The sequence below is a fragment of the Marmota monax genome, unplaced genomic scaffold (assembly GCF_021218885.2).
Source record: "Marmota monax isolate L192 unplaced genomic scaffold, Marmota_monax_Labrador192_F-V1.1 WCK01_AAM20220418_F8-fsc00018, whole genome shotgun sequence".
In the NCBI taxonomy this organism is placed as follows: Eukaryota; Metazoa; Chordata; class Mammalia; order Rodentia; family Sciuridae; genus Marmota; species Marmota monax.
This window is the reverse complement of record NW_026692201.1, coordinates 17,276,170-17,300,102: the sequence shown is the minus strand read 5'-3', so window position 1 is coordinate 17,300,102 and position 23,933 is coordinate 17,276,170. Positions and strand designations below refer to the sequence as shown.

At 33.9% G+C, this 23,933-nt stretch overlaps 1 protein-coding gene across 2 annotated transcripts in view; it reads right to left on the bottom strand.

Annotated features, from left to right (window-relative positions):
- Positions 1-23,933, bottom strand: part of Adgrv1 (adhesion G protein-coupled receptor V1) — a 569,696-nt gene that overhangs the window by 521,609 nt on the left and 24,154 nt on the right. For both annotated transcript variants that reach the window (XM_058574584.1, XM_046428479.2), the window contains exons 2-6: positions 8,229-8,413; positions 5,837-5,986; positions 4,426-4,521; positions 2,213-2,317; positions 15-128 (exon numbers count right to left, since the gene is read on the bottom strand). In XM_058574584.1, coding sequence (XP_058430567.1) covers positions 15-128; positions 2,213-2,317; positions 4,426-4,521; positions 5,837-5,986; positions 8,229-8,413 — 650 coding nt within the window. The remainder of the gene's footprint in view (positions 1-14; positions 129-2,212; positions 2,318-4,425; positions 4,522-5,836; positions 5,987-8,228; positions 8,414-23,933) is intronic.

The window sequence follows — 23,933 nt, the reverse complement described above, 5'->3', positions numbered from 1 at the left end:
TAAAATTGTCCCACCTCATCATCAAGTACTGTCAAGTTATAGATTACTGTTGCTCTCCCCGGGGGAAAGGTGATATTTCCTCTAACTGGACTCAAATCTTCTTCAGGGGAATTTGGGCCACCCTCTACCTGCAAAGAATTAGACAATGCCATCAAAAAACAAAATATTTCATAAGATTGAGAAAGCATTATTGTGATGTCAGTTAACAAAAATCTGAAATTTAAAGATGCTTATCAAGAATTACACAAACCTATGTATCTGCCTTTCTGGTGACCAATCAGGGTCTGCAACGTAATTACACACCTTCACTATAGTATATTAAATTATGTGTTTCCTAAGATCTTTTTTTTAAACCACTCTATTAAACATTGTGGGAGAACTCTATATATATTTCTTCTCAGGCAGAACGGTATTCACGATTATCAGAACGGTATTCACGATTATAAATTCCCTTAAGAAATGGAAGGAAACGTCCCACCACTGGCAGTGTGACTTTGGACAAATTATTTAATAACCCTGTGCAGCATTTTCCTCATCTTTAAAATGGACATAAAAATTTCCATTTCATAGGCTGGATATGAAGATGTAATAAAATAATTCATTTAACAAAGTATTTATTGAGTACTCTGTGCCTGATCTGTTTGAGGCTAAGGATACAATAGTAGACAAAGCACATGGACTTTACAGATAATGGGAGAGAACAAATGGTGAACAAATAGATGTGTGTTAGATGCTGACAAATACTATAAAGAAGAACATGAAGATCTGAGGGAGACCAAGTGCTGGGGAGGACTGCTTTTAGATGCAGTGATAATCTGTGTAAGGTACTTAGAACAGCACATGGAAATATAAAATTGTTCCACAAATATTACCCGTAATTATTTAAACAAAACAAAAGGTTATGATCCAATCAAATAACTTTAGACATACATAGATAAGCTGAAAATACCATAACTTAGAGTTCATATCCTTTCTATGGCCAATTATTTTCTAATTTCCCCATATTTATTATTAGAAATAGTTTTTTTGAAATTATTATCTAAATGCATATTCCTAAGAACATGAAAAATTGCTTAAGGTTTCCCATGTAGAACTTGCAAGACTACTATATATTTAGTTGCTGTTTATGATGTTTTTCACATTGTCTTACTTATTTTACATTCTTATGTAAAATATGACTACCTTCTAATGTAGCCACACTTCAGTATAAATAAAACCTTTCTATGTTACAATAGACTTGTGACATATCAATCCAAGTATCTTCTGTATCTACAATTAATAATTAAGGTAGCAATTGGTACTCTAAGTTTTGAAAAAAGCATACTTGATCATATTTTATATATGATAAAACACAAAAATGAGCTGAAAATTTAAATATGAACCTCGAAGAAGAGCAGTGTGGTGACAGGATGGTCATTATGCAGTAAACAATGGTTATAGCTAGCACTTAAGAAATGCATCTCATCCTCTGCCTATCTTATTCATGCCACATCTTGTAGAACCCATGATCCTACATGGTCAAGGCATCTGCTATTAATACCATCATTAAGTGTGTTGAGAAAAATTGGGGGAAACTAGATACAAAATAATTTTCTACAAAACTCAGTAATCCACAGCTGTTTTTAAAATCTGTACTTGAAAATGTTCATCATAAAAAATCTATGAGGGCTGGGGTTGTGGCTCAGTGGCAGAGCGCTTGCCTAGTATGTGTGAGGCACTGGGTTCAACTTTCAGCACCATACATAAATAAATAAATTAATTAAATAAAGGTCCATCAATAACTAATATATATATATATATATATATATATATACATACATACACATATATATGTGTATGTGTATATGTATACACATATTTATACATACATATATATATATATAAGATTCTATGATATTTACAGAAATAACATTATTCTTCCAGTTTGTGATTTATAACTCCATATTTAAAGTGATACATTTTATTCATTTAAACATTATATATATTTTATTTATACATTTTATTCATGTAAACATTAATATATAATATATATTATATATATATATGCAACAAGGAAAGTATTTATATTAACCATGAAATGTATAAATAGCAAAAGTATTTACCTTTTTTTAGTGTTGTGTTTATTTTACAAAGGACCTTAATTTTGAAAATTATAGTCATCTGGTATAAACTTTAAAGTGTTTTCACTGAAAGTATTCCAAAGTAAACTTACCTCAAAAGTCACAGTGACCATTCCATAGGTTCCCTTTTCCCTAATGAGAATAAAAGGCACAGACTCATTTCTGCCCCTGGGCTCGCTCACTGTGATTGATGAAGGCTATTGGGACAAGCAAAGACGATCCCACATTAATCAAACAGGAAAGCAATGGTTAAAACTATTACTTTAGAAATGCTAACTTTGCACAGGCAAATCAATTCACATTGTATATTCTTATGACTATTACATTCCCAGCATCAATTAATTGTAGCTAATAAAAATGTTTAAAAAATTCAAAATAATATGTAAAGGGAACATAAAACTAGCCAAACAAAGATGTAGGTTCTTAGCCTGGTTCTACCAGTTGTCTGTTCTGCTAAAGAATCAAAGGTTCTATAGTTGAAAGATGGTAAGTTAAAATGCTCACAGAGCCCAGGTCACAGAAGTGAATTAAACCTCCTCACCAAGATAGTAACTCCTTGGAAGCACCCCTGTACCTTACTCCCTGTCACACTTGCCTTATCATTGGTCAATTTGTGATTGAAAACCAGACAACCCCCAGTGACTTTCAGGACATGATCACTACCAGAACAGAAAGTGTAAGAACTTCAAATGTTGAAAGATGTCAGCTTGGTTGGCTGAAACTCAAGGAAGATGAGGAGGAAGGAGGATGCACCAAGAGCCCACGCTTGATATGGCAGCAGTGGCCACCTCTCACAGTGGCACCAAGTTTCCATAACCCTAATCATTAAAGGGGCTAGGAATACCTGTGCCAAAGGGTTGTGATGAGATTTCACTGAGATAATGTATTTTAAGCACTTATCCTTGTACCTGACACATGCTAAGGGATCAATAAATGTTGGCTATTATCACCATCATCTGTGTCATGTTTATTATCAATATAATCATCATCAAGGCTGGAAACTGAAGTCAGCCTATTGAGCTCCTATGCTGAGCTTAACAGTTACTTAGTTTAATTTGAAGAGCATGGGACTCAGTTGGAGCCTGTCAGAAGCTTCCTGGCATCACTGAGACCCCACCAGTCAAAGACCTGGGACCAATCTCAGAGATTAGGATCGATTTGTAGAAACTAATGGATATAATGCCAAAAAAAAAAAAAAAAGAAAGAAAGGAAAGGAAAGAGGGGAAATGGAAACAACATTTAAACTAATTAGTATGAGATTGGGGTGATAACTTGGAGGTAATGTCCTGGAGATAAAGCAATAGAGAGAAATTAAGCAATTAACGAAGTCTGCGCCATAATAATTTCCTTTAATTCAAACTAAAATGAGTAATTCAATGAATGTTATTAATGCAAGTTACCAAATATCTACTAAATTAGGTTACTCTGATATCTTTTCTAATGAAGATAAGGCAACTCTAAAGATCATATTTATCTATATAGCCCACCTGTTTCAAAGATAAGGAACTAAGAAAAGGACATAATGCTACCATTTGTAGTAGTGATCTAGATTGGAAAATGAATAAGAGTCTGGGATCATATTTTAATCATATTTTATTAATGATGCTAAGCAACAGAACTCAAAAACACTCTCAGGAAGGTTGTTGGAGCCTAAAACTTAGCAGCTAAATATAATTGTACTGGAGACAATATCCTGTTTTATTTCAAGTGCTAGAAAAAAATTTTCTCAAGGACAGACCTTCCTTATGTGCTTGTTTCTAAAAATAAAACCCTCTGAACATGGGATTGTCCATAAGCTCAGGACTTTGGTATTGAGGGGAAGAAAATAAATTGCAGAGCAAAACTGAGGGAAATGAGATGGATCTTTAGCCTACATCATGAATTAACAGGAAAATTTTCGGGTGGGATTGACTATAGAATTTTGAAGAGCTGTAATGTCTACTATTCAGTTTTAAGATTACTGAAGGTTTTATCAGTATTCTTTCAGTAGACAATGCTCTCTTTAAGTGGAATTGGAGCAAAAGGCACCTGGGTATACATATGAGTTAGAGAGCAGCCAACAGAGGTAACAAATGAGACAAGTAGAAAGATATGCAGAAAGACATTATAAGTGGTGAGCATGATACTAGAAACCTTCTCAGTTCACAAATATCTCAGGTAGAACAAATGCAAGGTCTACATAATGTGAGATAGAGACAGAGGTAATGCTGAGTTTTATTCAAATATCAAAGAATAGGATGATGTTATCTAATATCATGAAAAACTACTACCTAGCAACCATTAGAATCATCAAATTATAACATACCATATTGAATGAAATAATTCCAAATGCATTGTCATTTGATAATATCGTCACAGTAACAGTTCTTGGCCACCCAAGCTTCACATTCGATAAAGGTTTCTAAAATAAACGTCCAAGAATAGAATAATAAATTAAATCATTCAGTAGAATTTGTCTCTAATTAATTATGTAGAATATGAATAAAAATACAAATATGCTTTTAATAAGTAGATTAAGAAAACATATTCGAATAAAGACAACCTGATAAAAAGGTCCCAAATGAGATCATTTTCAAAAACTTTTTAAAAACTATTAATCACTATTAACAATAGTATAATTAAAGTAATCACTGCCTAGTAATGTTATATTACAAATTTTTATAAATTACTATAAAGCCATTCACTAATATAGTGGAATTAACTACGCAATATGAAATTCTATTTAAACATGATTTGTTTTCTTACACTATATAAGGGGCTGAAACTTAAGAATTAGTTGTTATATAAATCATAAAGCCAAAATAAGGTAAAAGGTGGCTCATGCCTGTAATCCCAGCAGCTCAGGAGGATTGCAAATTTAAAGCCAGCCCGATCATCTTAGCAAGGCACGAAGCAACCTAGTGAGAACTTGTCTCAAAATAAAAAAGGCTAGGGATGTGGTTCAGTGGTTAAGAACCTCTGAATTCAATCTTCAGTACCAAATAATAAAAAAAAATTTAAAAATTAAGATAAAATATTGAAGCATTTTTTCTTATAAAACTAGAGTTTTCTGAAACGTTTCTATTGATATTCAATGGCAACATAAAAGAATACGAAAGAAAGAATGACTCACAAAAGCAAAACACACCTATTTCAAGTGTCATTTTCACAACTCTGAAACAATGACTCTAAAACTAATAACTAACTAATAAACTAATAACTCTAAAATTATTCTTTCAAAATTCTCAGAAAAATTAACTAGACTGATTGAAGTTAGCAGTCACTGCCTCAACCCAACAGATCAAGTCATAAATTTCAATTAAATCTTAAGCTATTCAAGTCCCCCCCCCCAAGGGGTACTCTGAATTTATTCTAAGGCAAAAGGACTTCCACGATTGCTTTTTGTATTCTTCTCTTTTGAACTCACAAGTCATGCTCATTCTTTATTCATCTGATAGTTGGGGAGGAAAAAAATAAAAGGGTAAAAGGGAAAACAAGGTTGCTGGAGCATCTGTCAAGGCAATGCCTCAGTAAGCTGAATGGATCCAGACACTAGCTGGAGGATCTTCTAAACATTTTGTCTGAGGAGTAACCAAAATAGGGGATTGCCAGAGACACTGTGGTCCTGGCTTCTATGAAAACCACTACCACCTGGTCAGCTTACCTCTAGATAAATAGATTTTTAAGTGTTGCAAGATTTTTATGAGCTTAAGGTTAAAAGGGAAAGAATTACTTACCTGCAATGTTAAGTGAAAAATAAAAGTTTCATCAGGCTCCGGTAAATCATCATCACATACTGCTATGTACACTGTTCTATTTGTTTCCCCCGCAGGTATAAAAGCTGCAGCATATGTGTCAAAAAAGTCACCAGTGTCTTCTCCATACAGCTATGAAATGCAAAACATAAGTCATTCATACTTAACAGTTAGGACAAGCAAAACTGATGCTTTGTCAAGAGACAAAGCATAAATCAAATGATGCTGACATTTATAGTAGGATGTACAAAACTATGAAACATAAATATTTAAAAACTAGTAAAAATCTTCAGAAAAAAGATAATAATAATAATAAACAATTCTATATAAAAAACATTTCTTTGTGTTGTGGAAGAAAAAGAAATAACTACATAGAAAATTAACAATTACATAGGAAAGTAATGCTGTGATTTTTTTTTCTCTGCCTCTAGATTGACCTGAAGTGGGCTACACCAAACCTAATAAGAAGTGGAATTGTAGGTAAAATTCACAAAGAGATGGAAGTGAACTGCTAAAAACTGCAGGGAATTCAGTTCTTTTCCCAATCAGTTTCAAAGAAACTGTTGTTTTCAAACTTTCAGCCTGAATTTATATTATCCACAGCAACTCCAATAAAGATCCAATCTGAAATTTCTTGGTCCCTACCAATTTTCCTTAAATTTTTAAGATCTTAAATTCTGCAAAATCAGCATTGCTAATAAGATTCTAGGGGAATAATAATTACAAAATTATAAAAGAGCAATTCATTACCAAATCCAATGAAATTTCTTTCATCAAAGAGGAAATAAAATGAGGAAAAAAATATGACTTCATAAAAATAAAAATGAAGAACGTGTATAGAAAAATTGTAGTCAATTTCTAGTTCTAATTTATAAAAAATAAAGTAAGTTTTAAATATTTGATGAATCAAAATAGTTGTCAAGGGATATTGTAAAACTTGTGCTCAAATCTTACTAGAGAAAAATGACACGGTATCGGTGTTATCAAGAGCCAGTGGCAAAAAAATATAGTTATCCAACCTATGAAAATCACTTAATAATTCACAATACGGAGAAATATTCATATCAGGGAAACCTAGAAGCAACCTCAATGAAAAACAGTTAAGGAATGATCAGGATGCAATGACACTGTCAAGAAAAGTGAAAATAGGGCTGGGGCTGTGGCACAGTGGTAGAGTGTTTGCCTAGTATATGTGAGGCACTGGGCTCAATCCTCAGCACCACATAAAATAAATAAATAAAATAAAGGCATGCTGTCCATCTACAACTATTAAAAAAAAAGAAAGGAAGAAAGATTGGGAGCAATAATGGGGAAAGCTCCCTGTGAGATTAAAAAAAAAAAGAAAAGAAAAGAAAAGTGAAAATAAAGGAACAACCAGATAATTATTAGGTTACTATCAAGATTATATTTAAAAGATTATCAAATATCATGTGTACTTGAACTAAGAATAAACTCAGTAAGTATATACATATATGTCATATATAAATGAAAACTAAAAGCAATGTACAAAATTACAACATTGAGTAGATTTCATAAGTAGTTTTTCTTCTTCTGTTTTTGCAATGTTTCATAATATGACAATTTAACCTACTGTTTAAAAATTTGCCTTTGCAAACAAAATTTTCTAGTACTTTGTGCCTTATATATACCAATACCCTTAATGGTCCTATGACATTACTTTTTGATTAAACACATATACAGATGACACACACAATCCATCCAAAAATTGAACTGTGCAGAGGTAGATCAAGAGTTTAAAAAATTCTAATAAACTTTATTTAAATTAATAAGTTTAGTTTCCCCCACAAGAAGAAATCTCTAACAGAATTTGGTGTTTTTTAATTGTAACCATTCTCATTTACATATTTCATGTATTTTCTCTAAGCCATCCTGCAATAGACAATATGTCTAATCAGGGATGCTAGGATTCAAATTATACAAAATAAAATGCTCTTGTTTTAAAATAAAGACACAAACACTTTAAAATCATCCGTCTTTATCTTGAAAATGCTATTGTCAAATGCACATGGCTACAATGGAGCACTCTATGGGCCTATAAGAGACATGAGTAGAAGAGTATTATCTGCAAATCATTTATCATAAATAGACTAGTACTCAAAATCTCATAGTAAGGGGAGGGAGGGCGGGGAAAAAAAGGAAAGGAAAAGTGAGGAATCACAAACTGAAATCAAATTTCATGCATGTACAAATTTGTCAGGATGAACCCAACTACTCTGTGTAAGTATAAAGCTCTAAATTAAAAAAGCATAACCCTCCCTCCAAAAAAAAAAAAACTCATAGAAAAAAATTATTTCATTACAACTAGAAATTTCATATCTATTTCAATAAGAATAGAACTATAATAATTTCTCACCGATACAATTGCAGTAACATTTTCTGGCTCTCCTATCCTTTCAATGACAAGACGAATAACTGTAGTACTTGTTTCATTAACAACAAATTCTGTTTGCCCAGCAAACCTTATTTCTGTTTCTCCAAATACAAAAGAGATGAATAAAGCTGAAAGAAGGTTTACTAATGAAGATGCAGAGGGCATCCCTATAGGAATAAAGAAAAAAGATTAGTCACATAACATAATATATTATCATTATATTTTGTATCTATAGATAAAAACATATAATGAAGAGTTCATCAACAACTAAGATATAAATACATCAAACATTAACCAATCCAACTTGAACTTTTGATGCTGGAGTAAGTTAAAAATTTCACTCTTTTCTTATGGTTCTCCTTTTACTATTTGTAATCAATTTTTTTCTATGCCATGATGGTATTTATAAGGTAAACTTTATTTAATTTCTTACAAAACTTATTGGCACAATTTAGTCTCAGAAAAACCTAAGCAGGGACAGAAAATTAATTAAAGTCCATCTTTCTTCAGATAAAACTGGAAAATACCAGCCAACACTAACACAGTTGAAGCTGAAGGTTTACCTATATATAAATTGATTTCTTGGTTGATGTCTACTTGTTTGTTAATTTATCTTGAATTTTTTTAATTTAGTTATTGCTAGGAACTGTTAATCCTTCAAAGAAGACCTAAATTTCCAAGACTTAAATTCCATTTTATTAATTAAAATGTCAATACTACTTCTTAGAAAAATCCACATTGCTTTAAATAAGCAAATTTGGTAAAGTGTCTATTTCCTTCTTTTCCATAATGCCTATTGCTTTCCTCTTACTACAATATATGCATTTATGAGTCATCAATATTGTTCCTACTTTCAGCTCTGTTTTCAAAAGCACAACACTGCAGTGGCCTATTGAAAGAAATGCTGTTTTGTAATGTAGATGTACCTCTAAAATGTGAGCAATTTATCTCACGGATCATTAAGATTCCAATGGATCTATGTGATCAGTCACTCGAACATAACGAGTCTATGCATTTTAAAGGAGCGTTGCTTTATGTATGCTATGAGCCAAAATGCCTCCCATTGATCTTTATCATGCCCAAGAGGTAATAAAATGCTCACACATGTGGTATTTCCATCTGGCCACACATGGCTTTTTATTTAGGAATCACCAAATACACAAATTCTTGATATATTCTAGGGTTCAGATGCAATTTGCTCAGTGAAGTATATTCAAGGGATGCAGGGTATGATGGCTTAGTGATGTCTCACAGGCTCCCAGTGGCAACCTCCATAGACAGAAATTCAGAGTGCATATGGAGTCCAAGAAAAGGACATAGGCCAACAGGGACAGAGATTCTGGAGGACCAGGACATGTTTTTACAGTTGTTCCTTCTCTCCAAGCAAACCTGTCATTAGGCTAAAGGACTCGGGAGAACTAAAACAGATATTTTTCAACAGCTGACTTCACCATTCTTTCCTGACTTCTAATCCAGGAACCTTAGTGGAAAGAAAATAGAGGAAAAAATAGGAGAAAAGGAAGGGGAAAAAAGCAAAGCATAAGTGAGAAATGCTTTCCCATGTTTGTTATAGGTAGGAGCAGCTCTGAGCTAAACCAAAGTCAAGGAGGGAAAATCTTGATTCCAAAGCCAGAATGATTTCGTATCCCACTTATGACGGGTAGTACGAAATAAATGTCTTAGGATGATGGAAAGAATACAGAATAGAGGGATGAGACGGTAACAATTTAGGCCCTTGATTGTAAAAGAGAAAGATTGACTTTATTCTACTGTGATTTTGAAAGAAAATTCTCAAAGCCTGGCATAGGAGGTATAATAGAACTTGATAGAATTAAGACGACATCTGAAGTTTACATGAGATTATAGCAGAAGAAGAGGGAATCACAAACAACTGAGAATTGTGCTCAAAATTTGTTCTGCATAAGAATCAACTAGGCATTTTTGAAAATCCCAATTCCTACTATCAGAAATTCTGATCCAGTTGTTCTAGTTTGAGGCCATTTAGTCTTTTTTTAAAAAATTTTTTATTTGTTCTTTCTAGTTATACATGACAGTAGAATGCATTTAGACATATTATACACAAATGGATTATAACTTCCCATTCTTGTGATTGTATATGATGTGGAGTTACATTGGTCATGTATTCATATATGAACTTAGGAAAGTAAAGTCCAATTTATTTTAGTGTCTTCCCTATTCCCATCCTACTCCCTTCCCTTCATTCTCCTTTGTCTGATCCAAAGCACTTATATTCTCCCCCCTCTTTTTATAAGTTAGCATCCATATATTTGAGAGAACATTTAGCCTTTGGTTTTTGTAAATTGGCTTATTTCACTTAACATGATAGTCTCCAGATGCATCCATTTACCAGCAAATGCCATAATTTCATTCTTCATTATGGCTGAGTTCTATTCCATTGTTTATATATACAACATTTTCTTTATCCATTCATCTGTTGAAGGGCACCTAGGTTGACTCCATTGATTAGCCATTGTGAATTGAGCTGCTGGGAACACTGATGTGGCTGCATCACTATAGTATGCTGATTTTAAGTCCTTTGGGTTTATTTATAATAACATCCTATTCATTCTGATGCAACTAATCCTTGGGATATACTTGGAAAAACACTGTCTGTCATAACTAATATAAGGGATAATATGAGGAATATGTCTTCAAGTGGACATATGAAAGGCCCCAGTCTAATAATTCTTCAATAGTAGAGATGTGAACTTACTACAAAGTTCCTCATGTGTTTCTCTACTTATTCTAAAATTGCATTTTATAATTCCATACACCCTAAAGAAACATTGTAATGACCTATAGAGAGTAATAATGACAACAAATACTTACATAGTGCTGTTTGGGTATTTATACACACATTAATGCATTTAATCCCTTCATATCTCTGTGAAGGTTATAGTATCATTAATATCTTTTTATAGTGTGAAAACTAAGTCTTGTAGTCCCAGCAGCTAGGGAGGCTAAGGCCAGGGGATTGTGAATTCAAAGCCAGCATTAGCAATTTAGTTAGGCCCTAAGCAACTTAGCAAGACACTGTCTCTAAATAAAATATAAAAAGGGCTGCTGGGGATGTGGCTCAGTGGTTAAGCACCCTTCAGTTCAATCCCAGTACAAAAAAAAAAAAAAAGAAAATTAAGGCACAGACAGGTTAGTTAACATGTCTTGTCATTCAGTTAAGCTAAGTGGCTAGGCAAGATTTGAATCCTAGAGTCCACTGCTAGACCCTTTACCCAGAAACTTGCCTCTTACATTGCCTCTTACATTTTAGTCCTAGAAATCACACATCTCCATCTTGAATAATCTGGTAAAGTATTTATACTACATTTTCCCAAGCATTCAAATACTTTAAACTAATGCAAAATAACCAAACTGCCACAAAATTCATAATTATGAGACTTCTAAAAGTGTGCACCTTATTTTTCTGATAAATGTTACATGTATTTAAATGACACTACTATTCTCTTGACTATTTTAAATATTTAACAGCATCTTTTATTGTCAGGACCAGTGAACTCAAAAGCTGCATTCTTACAATTTCCCAGGCAATTAGAGCTTTAAGATCTTGTGTTTAGGTCAGTTAAATTCATTTTAAATTGGTTCACATCAATAAGCTTGAAACTATGCAAAATGAACAAACAAGCATGATTGGAAATGACTCAAACAGTGTGACATCATTGATAATTGCAACTCCTTGGCTTTCATCTTTTCACACTGCAAGAAAGGATGTTGGGGCAAAGTTGGCATTCAACAGAAATTAAAAGATGAAAAAAAAGCTTTGAAAATGACGTTTCCATTAGAAGACGGGGTAATTACACAAAAGCTGAACAGTTCTTTTTTAGAGTAACTAAGTACATTTTCCTCTGTCATACTAAAAAAATTAGTGTTTAGAACTTCCTTTATGTTTTATTAAACTCAGAAAATTAGGCATAAGTAATTGGCACCATTAGTAATATTACTAACATCACAGGTCACTTTTTCTCTTATTAGATTTAATAAAAAAATTTACATGCCACATCAGACCACTTATTTTAAATTTTTTTATAAAATGAATTTCAAACATATGTTTGAAGATCATAATGTGCGTAATTCATTCTGTCACAATCGTGAAAGAATAACTTCAGCATCAATGACATTCTTCCTCTTCTCTCTACTGGCATGCTACTTCAGTCCTCATAACCTCTCATTTCTAACTACCATCTATGTTCTCACACCTCCCACTCTTGTTGGGTATGATTCAGAGGAAGTTAAAACTGTTCCTGCAAATCAATGTCTCATCCCTTCATAGATCTCTTACTGTGTTAAGTAGAAAACTTGTTAGGTCACTTTCTTCTTTCCTATTTTCTGAATTATACTATAAAGTTTTGATTGTCTTGATAACACACAGGTACAGAGTTCTTGAGTTCTAATAATCATATTCACTCTACCAACAAGTCACCTAATTCTGTAAGCAAAGAAAATTTCATAATTAAAACCTGGAATACATTAGAGTAGCTCTTAAAATATAAATTGATTATTTTCAGAGAGCAATTTACAGCTTAGCGTAAGAACTGTGTATTGAGTTCCTACTGTACATTTTAGCACACTGTGCTAATTGCTGAGGACACAAGAATACTTAAGATATAGTCCTTGCCCCCCAAAAACTCACAGGAATATGTAAATGATTCAGATGGTGGTAATAAAATCAAGAAGACAGAATTCTGAGACTTTTGCTTAAACACAGGGATGTAGATTATCTGTACCTCAAGGGTTTGGGATTGTGATGATTGGAGTCAGTTTCTCCCACGAACTAGAAATGAAACCAATAGCTGAAGAATGAATTGAGAGGTGGAAAGCTTAAGTTTCTGAATCCACTTTTACTCTTGATTTTCCAGTTACTGAGACAACAATGAATCACACTTTTGTTCTATGGGTTTGGGTTGGACTTTCTGTCTCCTTCAGTGTCAATCTCCAACCGGTGACGCTGTGAACCAGTGTTAAGATGTGCCACATGGAAGGTCCCCCGGTCCACTCTAGCATGCAGCAGCATTAGTTCTGTGCACCTGTGTTCTGTGCTCTGCGCATGCAATTTTCACTACCATCTGTACTCAAAGCACGTATTCTCCCCTCCACCTCAAAACTGGGAATGGCTAGTTAAAAAATTTAGGACACTTAGATAAACCAAGAATGTTTTCAGAATAGAACATGGCAAGACACGAGTACACCATATTGACTCAGTTCCTGAAAAAGTTAATGTTCTGATTGTCACCAAGGAAGCCCAATATCATGTTTCTTTCAATCAGTCAGGTATTAATTCCTTTCTATTGCTATTCTCCGAATGCCCCTTTCTCTCCTTTGAAATTTTTTTCTTTTTCTCTACTCCGTTCCTTACATAAATTACTAGCATAATACATTTAATATCATAATACATCATCACTCAACAGCAATGTGTTGTAACCACAGAATTCTAAATCTTGTTTATCAAGGCTAGCGTTGTTCTCTATCCAACTTCATAGGACTGAGTACCTTGGGAAATAAACAAGCATAACATGTTTTGAGAACATGGCAATTCTCTCCAATTTCAGGGCTCAATAACTTTAAAGAAGTAGAGTGGAAAAATTAACCCTATTAAAAATAAGTAAATAAATAGATAGATAGATAAGGTTCAAGACCAAAAAGATGACAATGTAAAGAAAAACAAAGTTGGATGATTTTACAATAATCAAGTTAAAGAAAAACTTTTCTCAGTTTTGAAAGTTAGCTCTCTTTTGTAAGTTTCAGAATAAGCAACTGTACAATATCTATGAGTGATGGGAGAAGATCTCCCAAAAGACAAACAGCATTTGTGCAGAATCCAAGGCATGTTTTGGTTTCTCAGCTTCAGCTTTTAACGTCAATGCTGTATCAAGCATCTTCCCACGGTGTGACCACCAGGTAATTAATACCTAAAATATGATCCTAATAGAGCAAGGTTTTCAAGTTTAGAATTACCTGAATTCTATTACATTTACTAAGGGGCATTCTAAAACTATAGAATTACTCCCATGGAACAGGAGAAGTTTCATCATTCATATCATCAATTATTTAGCATCTAAGAATTTTTAATCTGTGTTGTTTGTATTTAGTAAGTACTATAAAAACTGAACTTTTCCTTTTTTCATACCAAAATAGAATTTTAATTTGAAACTTTAACAACAAATGACAAAAATAGAAGAAATTTTTTTAATATATTTTGTTTCTGACAACATAATAAGTGTACATATTTATGGAGCACACTGAGACAATTCAATACATCTATACAATTGTAATGATCAGATCAGGTTAACTGTCATATCTATCACTTCAAACATTTGTCACTTCTGTGTGTGTGTGTGTGTTTTAAAGGTTTCAATTAATTGTTGTCAACTGTAGTTATCCCAATGTGCTACAAAGCATTAGAAATTATTCTTGCTAACCAACTACATCCCTATATTCATTTACCACCCTCTCTCCACCCTATCTCCCCAACACCCTTCCCAAGCTCTGATAACCATTATTCTATTCTCTACGTTTTTAGATCAACTTTTATCTTCTAAAGGTAAGTGAGAAAAGGTAGTATTTGTCTTTCTGCACCTGACTTATGTCACTTAATATAATAACATAGTTTAGTTCTATACATGTTGCTACAAATGACATGACTGCATTATTTTATATGGCTGAATAATATTCCACCATGTAGATATACAACATTTTCTGTAACCACTCATTCATAAATAGATACCTAGGTTGATTATTTTGCCTATTGTGAATATGCTGCAATGAATGTGTGAGTGGAAACATTATCAAATGAAAAAACTAATAGTATCTCAGAATGTAGCTAATACAATTACCTTTATTTTTATTTATTTATGTTTAATCTTTAAGGAATGCATTATTTTATTTACCTTTAAATAACTTGTGTATGTTCGTGGCACAATATTTTTTTAAAAAAACAAAAAATAAATGGTGAAAAATAAGTCTCCCTCACAGTGGCCCCACCAGCCATATGCTTGTCCTACCCATAGTCTGCTACTCTTGTGAACTTCATTTGTAGCTTTCAAGAGATACTTGATACTAATGTGAATACATACACATGTATATGTATATATATATATAAATGACACTAATGTGTGTACACCCACAAATATATATGTATTTCTGAAAAATATATTTATTTATGAAAAATTCCTGGGACAGACTTTATTTTCTTCCACATACAGAGACAGGAATAAGTACACCTTTCCAAGATGTTGATGAATAAAGGGATACCTGGCTTCTCTGTAGATATTCGTGTTGATAGCATGTTTACTCTCTCAACTATACACCGTCATCATTAGAGATTCATCAATAAAGGGACAGTTTCCATTGAACAGATATAAAGACCAAGACTTCTGGGACCCAACATGAGAAGGACTAGAATCTCAGCATTCAGTCAATAGCTGGTCTCTTACTTCCATTTTCCTCAAGGAGGCTTACCCTCAAACATGCCTCACATCATTGGTCAAAAGATCAAGCTTTAGATTTGCAGAGAGAATGCAAGACAGATCTGAAAGGATAGGGGTAAGAAAAGCAGTCACACAAGGCAGAGTGGGAGATGATTCCATAGGCTTTTTTGGAGCAATTTTCTCCCCATCAAGTTGCCCATCTACCATCAAAAGTTATAGAGGCTCCGGGGGCTCCCACTGTCTGTACTTTCCTGTGTATTTTTTGGGAAGGTCTGGCTGTTTAGACCTGCAGCAGGCTTAGAGTTAAGCTGTCTTGGGTAAGCAAAGCCAATTACTATTCATCCATCTGCCTGCTGGCTCTAAAACTGCATAACTATTGTTTCCTCTCCTCTTCCACTTATCCTTGTGGGTTTATATAATTTTTATATAATTTTAAAGTCTTTTTCTATAAAGTTTTAAGTGGTGTAGGTAGATACAGTATTAAAGGACTGGGAATGTGGCTCAGTGGCAGAGCGTTTGCCTCGCAAATGTGAGGCACTGGGTTCATGTCTCAGCACCACATGAAAATAAGCAAATAAAATAAAAGTACTATGTCCAACTACAACTAAAAAAATTTTTAAAAAAGATGTGCTTCTACAGTTAGTATATTTCTCAATTTACATATTCAAAATCTCCTTAAATCCTGTCTGCTATGATTCTATAAAATGTTTTAGAGCTTCTTACAATTTATTCTCATCACCTTCATATTTTTAACTATTTTTTTATTCTTTCATGTAACTCCCATACATAAGAGGAATAATAATAATAATGGAGCACTTAATTGGGAGTCAAAGGACCTAAGATTGAATTCTACATTGGATGATTTCCTTTGTGTTCACAACATAATTTCTTCAACTTTTGCATACATTTGAAACTTTCCATAATAAAAAGTATTTTATAAGAGAACCTTTAAAGGCAATTTCATTGCACTCAGTAAATAACCACTCTCCACTCACTTGTCAAGCCACACTGGTCTTAAATGCCTCAAGCCCTTGCCCACTGCTGGCTCTAAACTGCATAGCTATTGTTTCCTCTCCTCTTCCAGTTATCCTTGTGGGTTTAAATAATTTTTAAAGTCTTTTTCCATAAAGTTTTAAGTAGTATAGCCACCGCTGGTGGCTCCCAAAGCTTGTGGGTACAGACATGAGGCTCATATAATGATTAATTTAAGAATGAACATCCAATACTTGGATATAAGGCAAAAACGTGTATGGAAGTTTTTTTTTCAGTAAGAGTCTACCTCAGGTATAAACTCTTTTTTATTAGTGCATTATAGTTATATAAAATATTGGAATTCATTTTGTTACAATTATATAACTAAGGAATATAATTTACCCTAAAATTCAGGCCCCAGCATTACCCCTTTTCCTCCCCTTCTCTTTCTCTCTGTTCCATTTACTTTACTGATTTTGTTCTATTTATGTAAATTTTTTTTAATAAGGCACTATAGATATTCATAAAGGTGAAATTCACTGTGGTATGCTCACCTACGTACACAGGATAGTTTGATCACATTCATTACACTGATCCTCCCTTTTTCTCCTCCCTCACTGTCAAACCCCTTCACAGATCTGACCTTTATTTTCAAGGAATTCTGGTCCCCCCTCCTCCTTTTTTTCCCTCAATTTACTCAGTTTCTGCATATGAGAGAAAACATTCAAACCTTGCATTTCTGGGTCTGGTTTATTTCAGTTAGTGTGACAGTCTCCAGTTCCATCCATTTACCAGAAAATGTCCTCATTCATTTTTCTTTATGGTTGAGTAAAACTCCATTGTGTATATAAAGCACATTTTATTTATTCATTTGTTTCTCAACAGGCATCCTGGCTGGTTCCATAATTTGACTATTGTGTAACTATGCTACTATAAATATTGATGTGGCTATATCCATATAGTATGCTGATTTAAAATCCTTTGAGTATATACCAAGGAATGGGATAGCTGAGTCAATTGTAGTTCCATTCCTAGTTTTTTGAGCAATCTCCATACTGCTTTCCAGAATGGTTATACTAATTTTAAGTCCCACCAACAATGTATGAGTGTACCTCTTTTCCCACATTCTAACCCAACATTTATTACATTTGTATTCTTGATTATCATTCTGACTGGAGTGAGATGAAATCTCAGTGTAATTTATATTTGCATTTCTCTAATTACTAGAGAGGTTGAACATTTTTTTCATATATTTATTGGCCATTTGCATTTCTGCTTTTGAGAAGTGCCTGCTGAGTTCTTTTGCCCAATTATTAACTGGGTTGGTTTTTTGTTTATTTGTTTGTTTGGGTGTTAAGTTCTTTGAGTTTTTTATGTATTCTGGATATGAATTCCCTATCTGAAGAACAGCTGGCAAAGCTCTTCTTCCAAGCTGTAGGCTCTCTCCATGCTTGTTTTCTTCATTGGGCAGAAGTTTTTTAATTTGATACCATTCCAGTTATTGATTTATTTATTGCATTTTAGGTTTCTTGTTAAATTTGGTGCCTATACCAATACGTTGAAGTATTGAGCCTACATTTTCTTCTAGCAATTGCAGAGGTCTAATCCCTAGGTCTTTAATTCACTTTGATTTGACTTTTGCACAAGATGAGAGATAGTGATTAAAATTCATTCTCCTCCACAAGGAGATCCAGTTTTCCCAGCACCATTTACTAAAAAGGCTATCTTTCCTCCAACGTTTTTTGGGCACCTTTGTTGAATATCAGAAAACTGTATCTAAGCAGATTTGTCTCTGTATCTTATATTCCACCGATCTTGGTATCTGCTTTAGTGTCAATACCATGCTGTTTTTGCTACTGTAGCTCTGTAGTGTAATTCAAAATCAGGTATTGTGATGCCTCCAGCATCACTCTTCTTATTCAAGATTGCTTTGGCTATTCTGGGTCTTTTATACTTCTAAATGAACTTTACAACTCTTTTTTTTTTTCTAGTTCTGCAAAGAATGTCATTGGTATTTAGATGAGGATTGCACTGAGTTTGTATAACGCTTTTCATAATACGGCCATTTTGATAATACTAATTCTTCGTCAGTTACTTTCAACTGCATAGACCCACCTAATATTTAGAGAAATGTTTTCTGCTTAATCAACAGTTTTTTACTACTAATAAAAGACTCCAAAGGACTTAGGAAAAGTACATGTAAAATTTTGGAAAATTTTATCCAGTAAAGGCACAATTTTATTTAGTGAAATAGATAATCCAAAGGTTAATGATAGGACATTAACCAGTTTTATATCTAACCCAGAAATTTTAATATTCCTTTATTCATTTATTTGTAAATTCCTTGTTTCTCATTTGAACCATTATTAACACCTTTTTATTTCCCTCATTAAGTAATGAGTTGAATAAAATCATTGACATGCTATCATTTTATATTTATATAATAATCATGTTTGTAAAGTTTTGCAAAATGCATTTTCGGGTAGTAGTATTTTTTCAAAATAAACAATATGACACAAATAAGACTTTGGTTTCATTTGTGTGAACAACAATGCAGTTCGGACTAAAAATAACCTTTTGCCTAATACAAACAGGATAAGTAAATACTTGATGTGAGACATAAAGATTTTTAACTCAAGTATCTCGACTTTGATTTCTATCTTTACAAAATGGTTACGCTTGGCATCTTCCATGAGACTATTGGCTCCCATCTGCACAAGTCCAGAAACTGATCACAAAAGCCATTCAAGCTGCTCATGCTTAGATCACCATGCCCAGCAAGGAAACAGAAAGACACTCACACAGAAGTTTCAATCTTAGAGCTATGTGGGAATCCAGTTAATGATAAGATTTCAACCATGCTTTCTCCATCCCACTTTCAAAAAGTATGAAATGAAATTCTCACAACTCTAAATCTTTTAAGGGAAACTCCAAACCCTAAACCAGTCAAGATATGTCCTCATAGCTGATAAATTTGAGTCTGTAACAGCATCTCTATCAAGGCACAGTTAAGACATACTTGTCTTTTTGTTCCTTAGAAAACTAAGGATCAAATGCTTAGCTTTATTGAGCCACCATTATATGGCACTTCTCCATCTTCAAAATCAACAATTTATTGAATTATGAGTAGATGTCTTAAGAACCTAAACTTTAAAAATAAAAAAAGATAGGTTTTTGCCAACCTATAACTCTTCACAAAAAAAATAATTTTATAATTCAGATAATACCTCAAAGACAAAATTCAAAAAAAGCAATAAAACAATTTTCTTAAAATTAATATTTCACAGAAAATAGATCTAATTAATTCTAGCCAAATTTAAAAAATAATAATTTACCCCCTAAGTTTCAATATAACAGGGGTCAGGGCAGGTATAAGATACTTTCTGTAACTTTTTCCTTTGTACCTAGTTATTGGTCATGTTTTGCTTTTACTGAAGAATTTAGGTACTTGTGTTTTCTAAATGGATGATTTGCATTCGTGGTAGGCAAAGAAGAGAGCGAAAGAAGGACTTCATTTGTAAGTCCAGTGGTTTCAATCCAGAAGTCAGAGACTTGTGTTGTAGTCCATACTGTGTTCACAAAAATAATACCAAAAAAATCACTTTTGCCAAGATTTAAAATTGAGGAAGATTCATATTTTAAATTATTTTGCAAAATAATTTCAAAGTTGTTTTGCAAAATTACCAGAACTGGCAAATCCAGGTCCAAAATTCTCCATGGCATCAATTGGCAGGAATTAGGCAAGAAGCAGTTGTTGTTCAGATGATTTTTTTTTCCCTAGAAGCCTCACAATGCCCTCTCAGACTAGAGTCAAAGAGGAAGGTAAAATATTTTTCACACTCATGTCATTCAAAGGTTGAAAAGGAGATGTGCATGTGTGCATGAGCACACAACCTTGTGTGCTACCTCCCAGCAGTGCTCCAGGAATTTGATTTTATAGGATAACAGGAAACATCCTTGGCAATGCCTATGTGAGCATCCTACTGTAGATGCCTTGATATTTCTAGCTGGACACTGCAGGTGTTCAGCCCTCAGTCATCTCCAAAATGAAAGCTAGCACTGGATCCAGCATCAATCATGAGCTCTAATCTGATCTCTGCCACCTTCCTAGCTGTATGAGTATATCTGGGCCTCTCCCTTCTCTGGGCATCAAGTTGCCTCAACTGGGAAAACAAAGTAAAAAGAAGGGCTACAGTCCTAGGGTAGTCAAGAGGTACAGAGGTGGTTCAAGGTTCCAGGCGCCTGACTTCAATTTCCACATGGTCAGGAAACATCATTGGTATCCTAGACTGCCCTGTGTAAGGACCCAACCTCCTTCTGGCCCCACCCCACCCCCACAGGAGCAACATTACAATGAGATAATGTTTGAGATAAATGAGGAGCAACAGGAACCTGGGAAAGTTTGAAAAGAGCAATGAAAACTCACAATGGACCTCAAGTCAGATGGGGAATGAATTGAAACATTGTTTGAAAAAAACAAAATGGTGGAGCTCCTGGTGTTCCTGGATGAGCCCCCACAACTTGACTCAGTATGTCAGCTACTTCCACACAGTTTAATAGGCATGAGACCCACAGGTGGAAGAAAAGCCTGGAAACACTGGAAAGGCCCACATCCTGGCTGCACTCATCACAACAGAGGGAGAGAACAGTACTTTTCAGAGTGAGAAAAAGTGGTATTCTATCTATAATAAGTTGTGCTTCCTCCAGGCTTAAAAAAAGTGGTGGGGGCAGCGGTAGAAAAGAAAAAGACCAAAGGCCCAGAAGGTATTTTGAGATAGGAATTATAGCCAACCCTCCCACCCACCCCCCACCAAAGCCCAGTACCATCTTCAAGTTTAAACACCACAAATATTTTAACCATCTCATTTTTTGCTGAGCTCCTAACATGATTATATCTTAGAGTTTTTTTATTATTTTTATGATCTTGGGAGTTTTAAAGAATAATAGTCAGTTTTTCTGGCACAGCTGGGATTTGTCTGATGACTTTCTCATGATTAGACTGGGGTGGTGGTTTTGGGATAAGTCCAAGTAGGCCAGTGACATTCTCACTTACTGTGTCATATCAAGACTATATATTATCCACATGACATTGATGTTGAGCTTGATCAGCTGGCTGAGATAGTGTTTCCCACTAACTACGCCATAGTCCTGGAAGGAAGTTACTATGGGCAGCATCTCTCCTCCCCCTCTTTTAAAAGAATCTGTTTTACTTTAACTCAATAAAGCTCACTTCCACCCCCCATTCATTGTTAAAAATGATAACAGGCATTGAAACATTATTTGATGTTGCACTGCAAATCGAACTAACTTGGTGGTGAACTCAGAAAATGTCAGGGATATACATGGAAGTCCAACGGAATAAATGAAATACAGAACCACTGCAGCATTCAGCTTTTGAAGACGTGTTGTCAAAAGGTTAACTGGCAATTTCAGATTTTGTTCTTTCAATTCTCTGAAGTCCTATGGGTCTAAGCTCATGACTTCTTCTGCTAATAAATCTTTGGTTATAATGTCCTAAGTTGTACTGAAGCTGTATACCCTATTTATTGTTCAAGCTTCCAGCAAGGCCCAACTGACGATTGATTTCTACTATTTCCTAGGTCAATTTCTTGAAACAATAGTAAAGTCTCTGGCAATATCATTGATGAGCCACTTTCCAGCCAATAAGAGTTTACACTGTTCTCCAACATTTAGACTAATGGGCTAGCTGGTGAGTGGCAATGTCATGATACAGAAAATGCAGCAGCCCCCACTGATTCAGCATGTCCTGAGCTTACCATGTGGCCACTTGGGGAGCCCCTGAACTTCAAGAGTCTATTTCCTCATCTGTATGCCTACTGACCTCATCTGGATATTTTGACCTTGGATTTACTTACCAAGTCCACAACTTTTCTGTTTTTCTAATGCATTGATTTCTTCTTTAATCTTCATCAATTCTCTATCAGTTCAGTTTATTATAGCTGTAACAATCATAAATGTAATTGTACTCCAGGGACAGCTGCAGCTGCATCTTAATTCCAATAAACTTAGCAGCTGATGTTATGATATCCTAGCTTTGAAAGTGTGCTGCTTCACATATTAGTCCCAGTTTGACTAGATATTATTTAGCAGAATGGGATTTTCCCTAATCTCCAAGAAGGAAAAAAAAATATTTTTTATTTTATTATAGTCTTCTATTTGTTGTAATAAAACGTAGTCTTTAATTTTGTTCACAACATATTGTCTTCCAGTCACCACTTTCATTTATTAACACAGAAGAGAATTGTACAAGCATAACTATAACATAAAAAAAAAACACTTTGATATTTTGGTCTTGCTCACACTTTCTTATTGCCCACACTTCAAAGTGGCCACACTGGCTAAATAAATGTTGTTCAATTACTTATGTAAAGCACTAGAAGCTCACTGTGGTCCAGATAAGTAATTCTCTTTACCATTTATAAGGTGCTTAAGTGACACATTACATATTGTCATTGCCAGTAGCTACTTTTTTGTTTATTTAAAAATTTTTTTTCATGCATTATAATTGTACATAATCATGGGATTCATTGTGACATATTCATATATGAATATAACAAAATTAGGCCCATTCCATTTCCCATAATCTCCCCCTACTTTCATTCCCTGCAAGTAGCCATTTTCTAATTTAAACAAGACACTTTTTAAAAATAAAATCCCATGACTTATTAATTTTTAAAATACCCACAGGCCTCAAAGACAATACAAAATGCTATTAAAATAAGAGTCTTAATTCGAAATGACAGTATCTGAACATATTCTACTCTTTCCCCAACTTCTACATTCCTCAATGACTTTGAAACTTATAAAATCTAAATCTGTATCACACATTTTTCCATCTCAGGAAGTTTGAGGCCAGTGATCTTAGGTATTAATTTATTTCTCCATCTGCCTCACAGACATTGAACTTGTGAGAAACGAATCTAGTATGTTACAATGTTTTGACAATATACTTGTAACTCTGTAGAAAAATCTGAGATTAGACTTCTTTGGCTTCTCAATTTCATAGTAGTTTATAAGTAAAAAGTACAATGAAAAAACTTAAGATCTGTTTTTTATGAATTTCTATAATGCTTGGTAAGATTATAAAAGTAACATCAAACAGGTACATATCTTCCATATACTAAAATGAATCTACAAAAGATTGCCAAACACCCTCCGGAAATAGCACTGACTCCAAAATAAACTCATTCCAGACCAGTTTTTTACTGATCAAAGTGTGAATAACATCTATCAG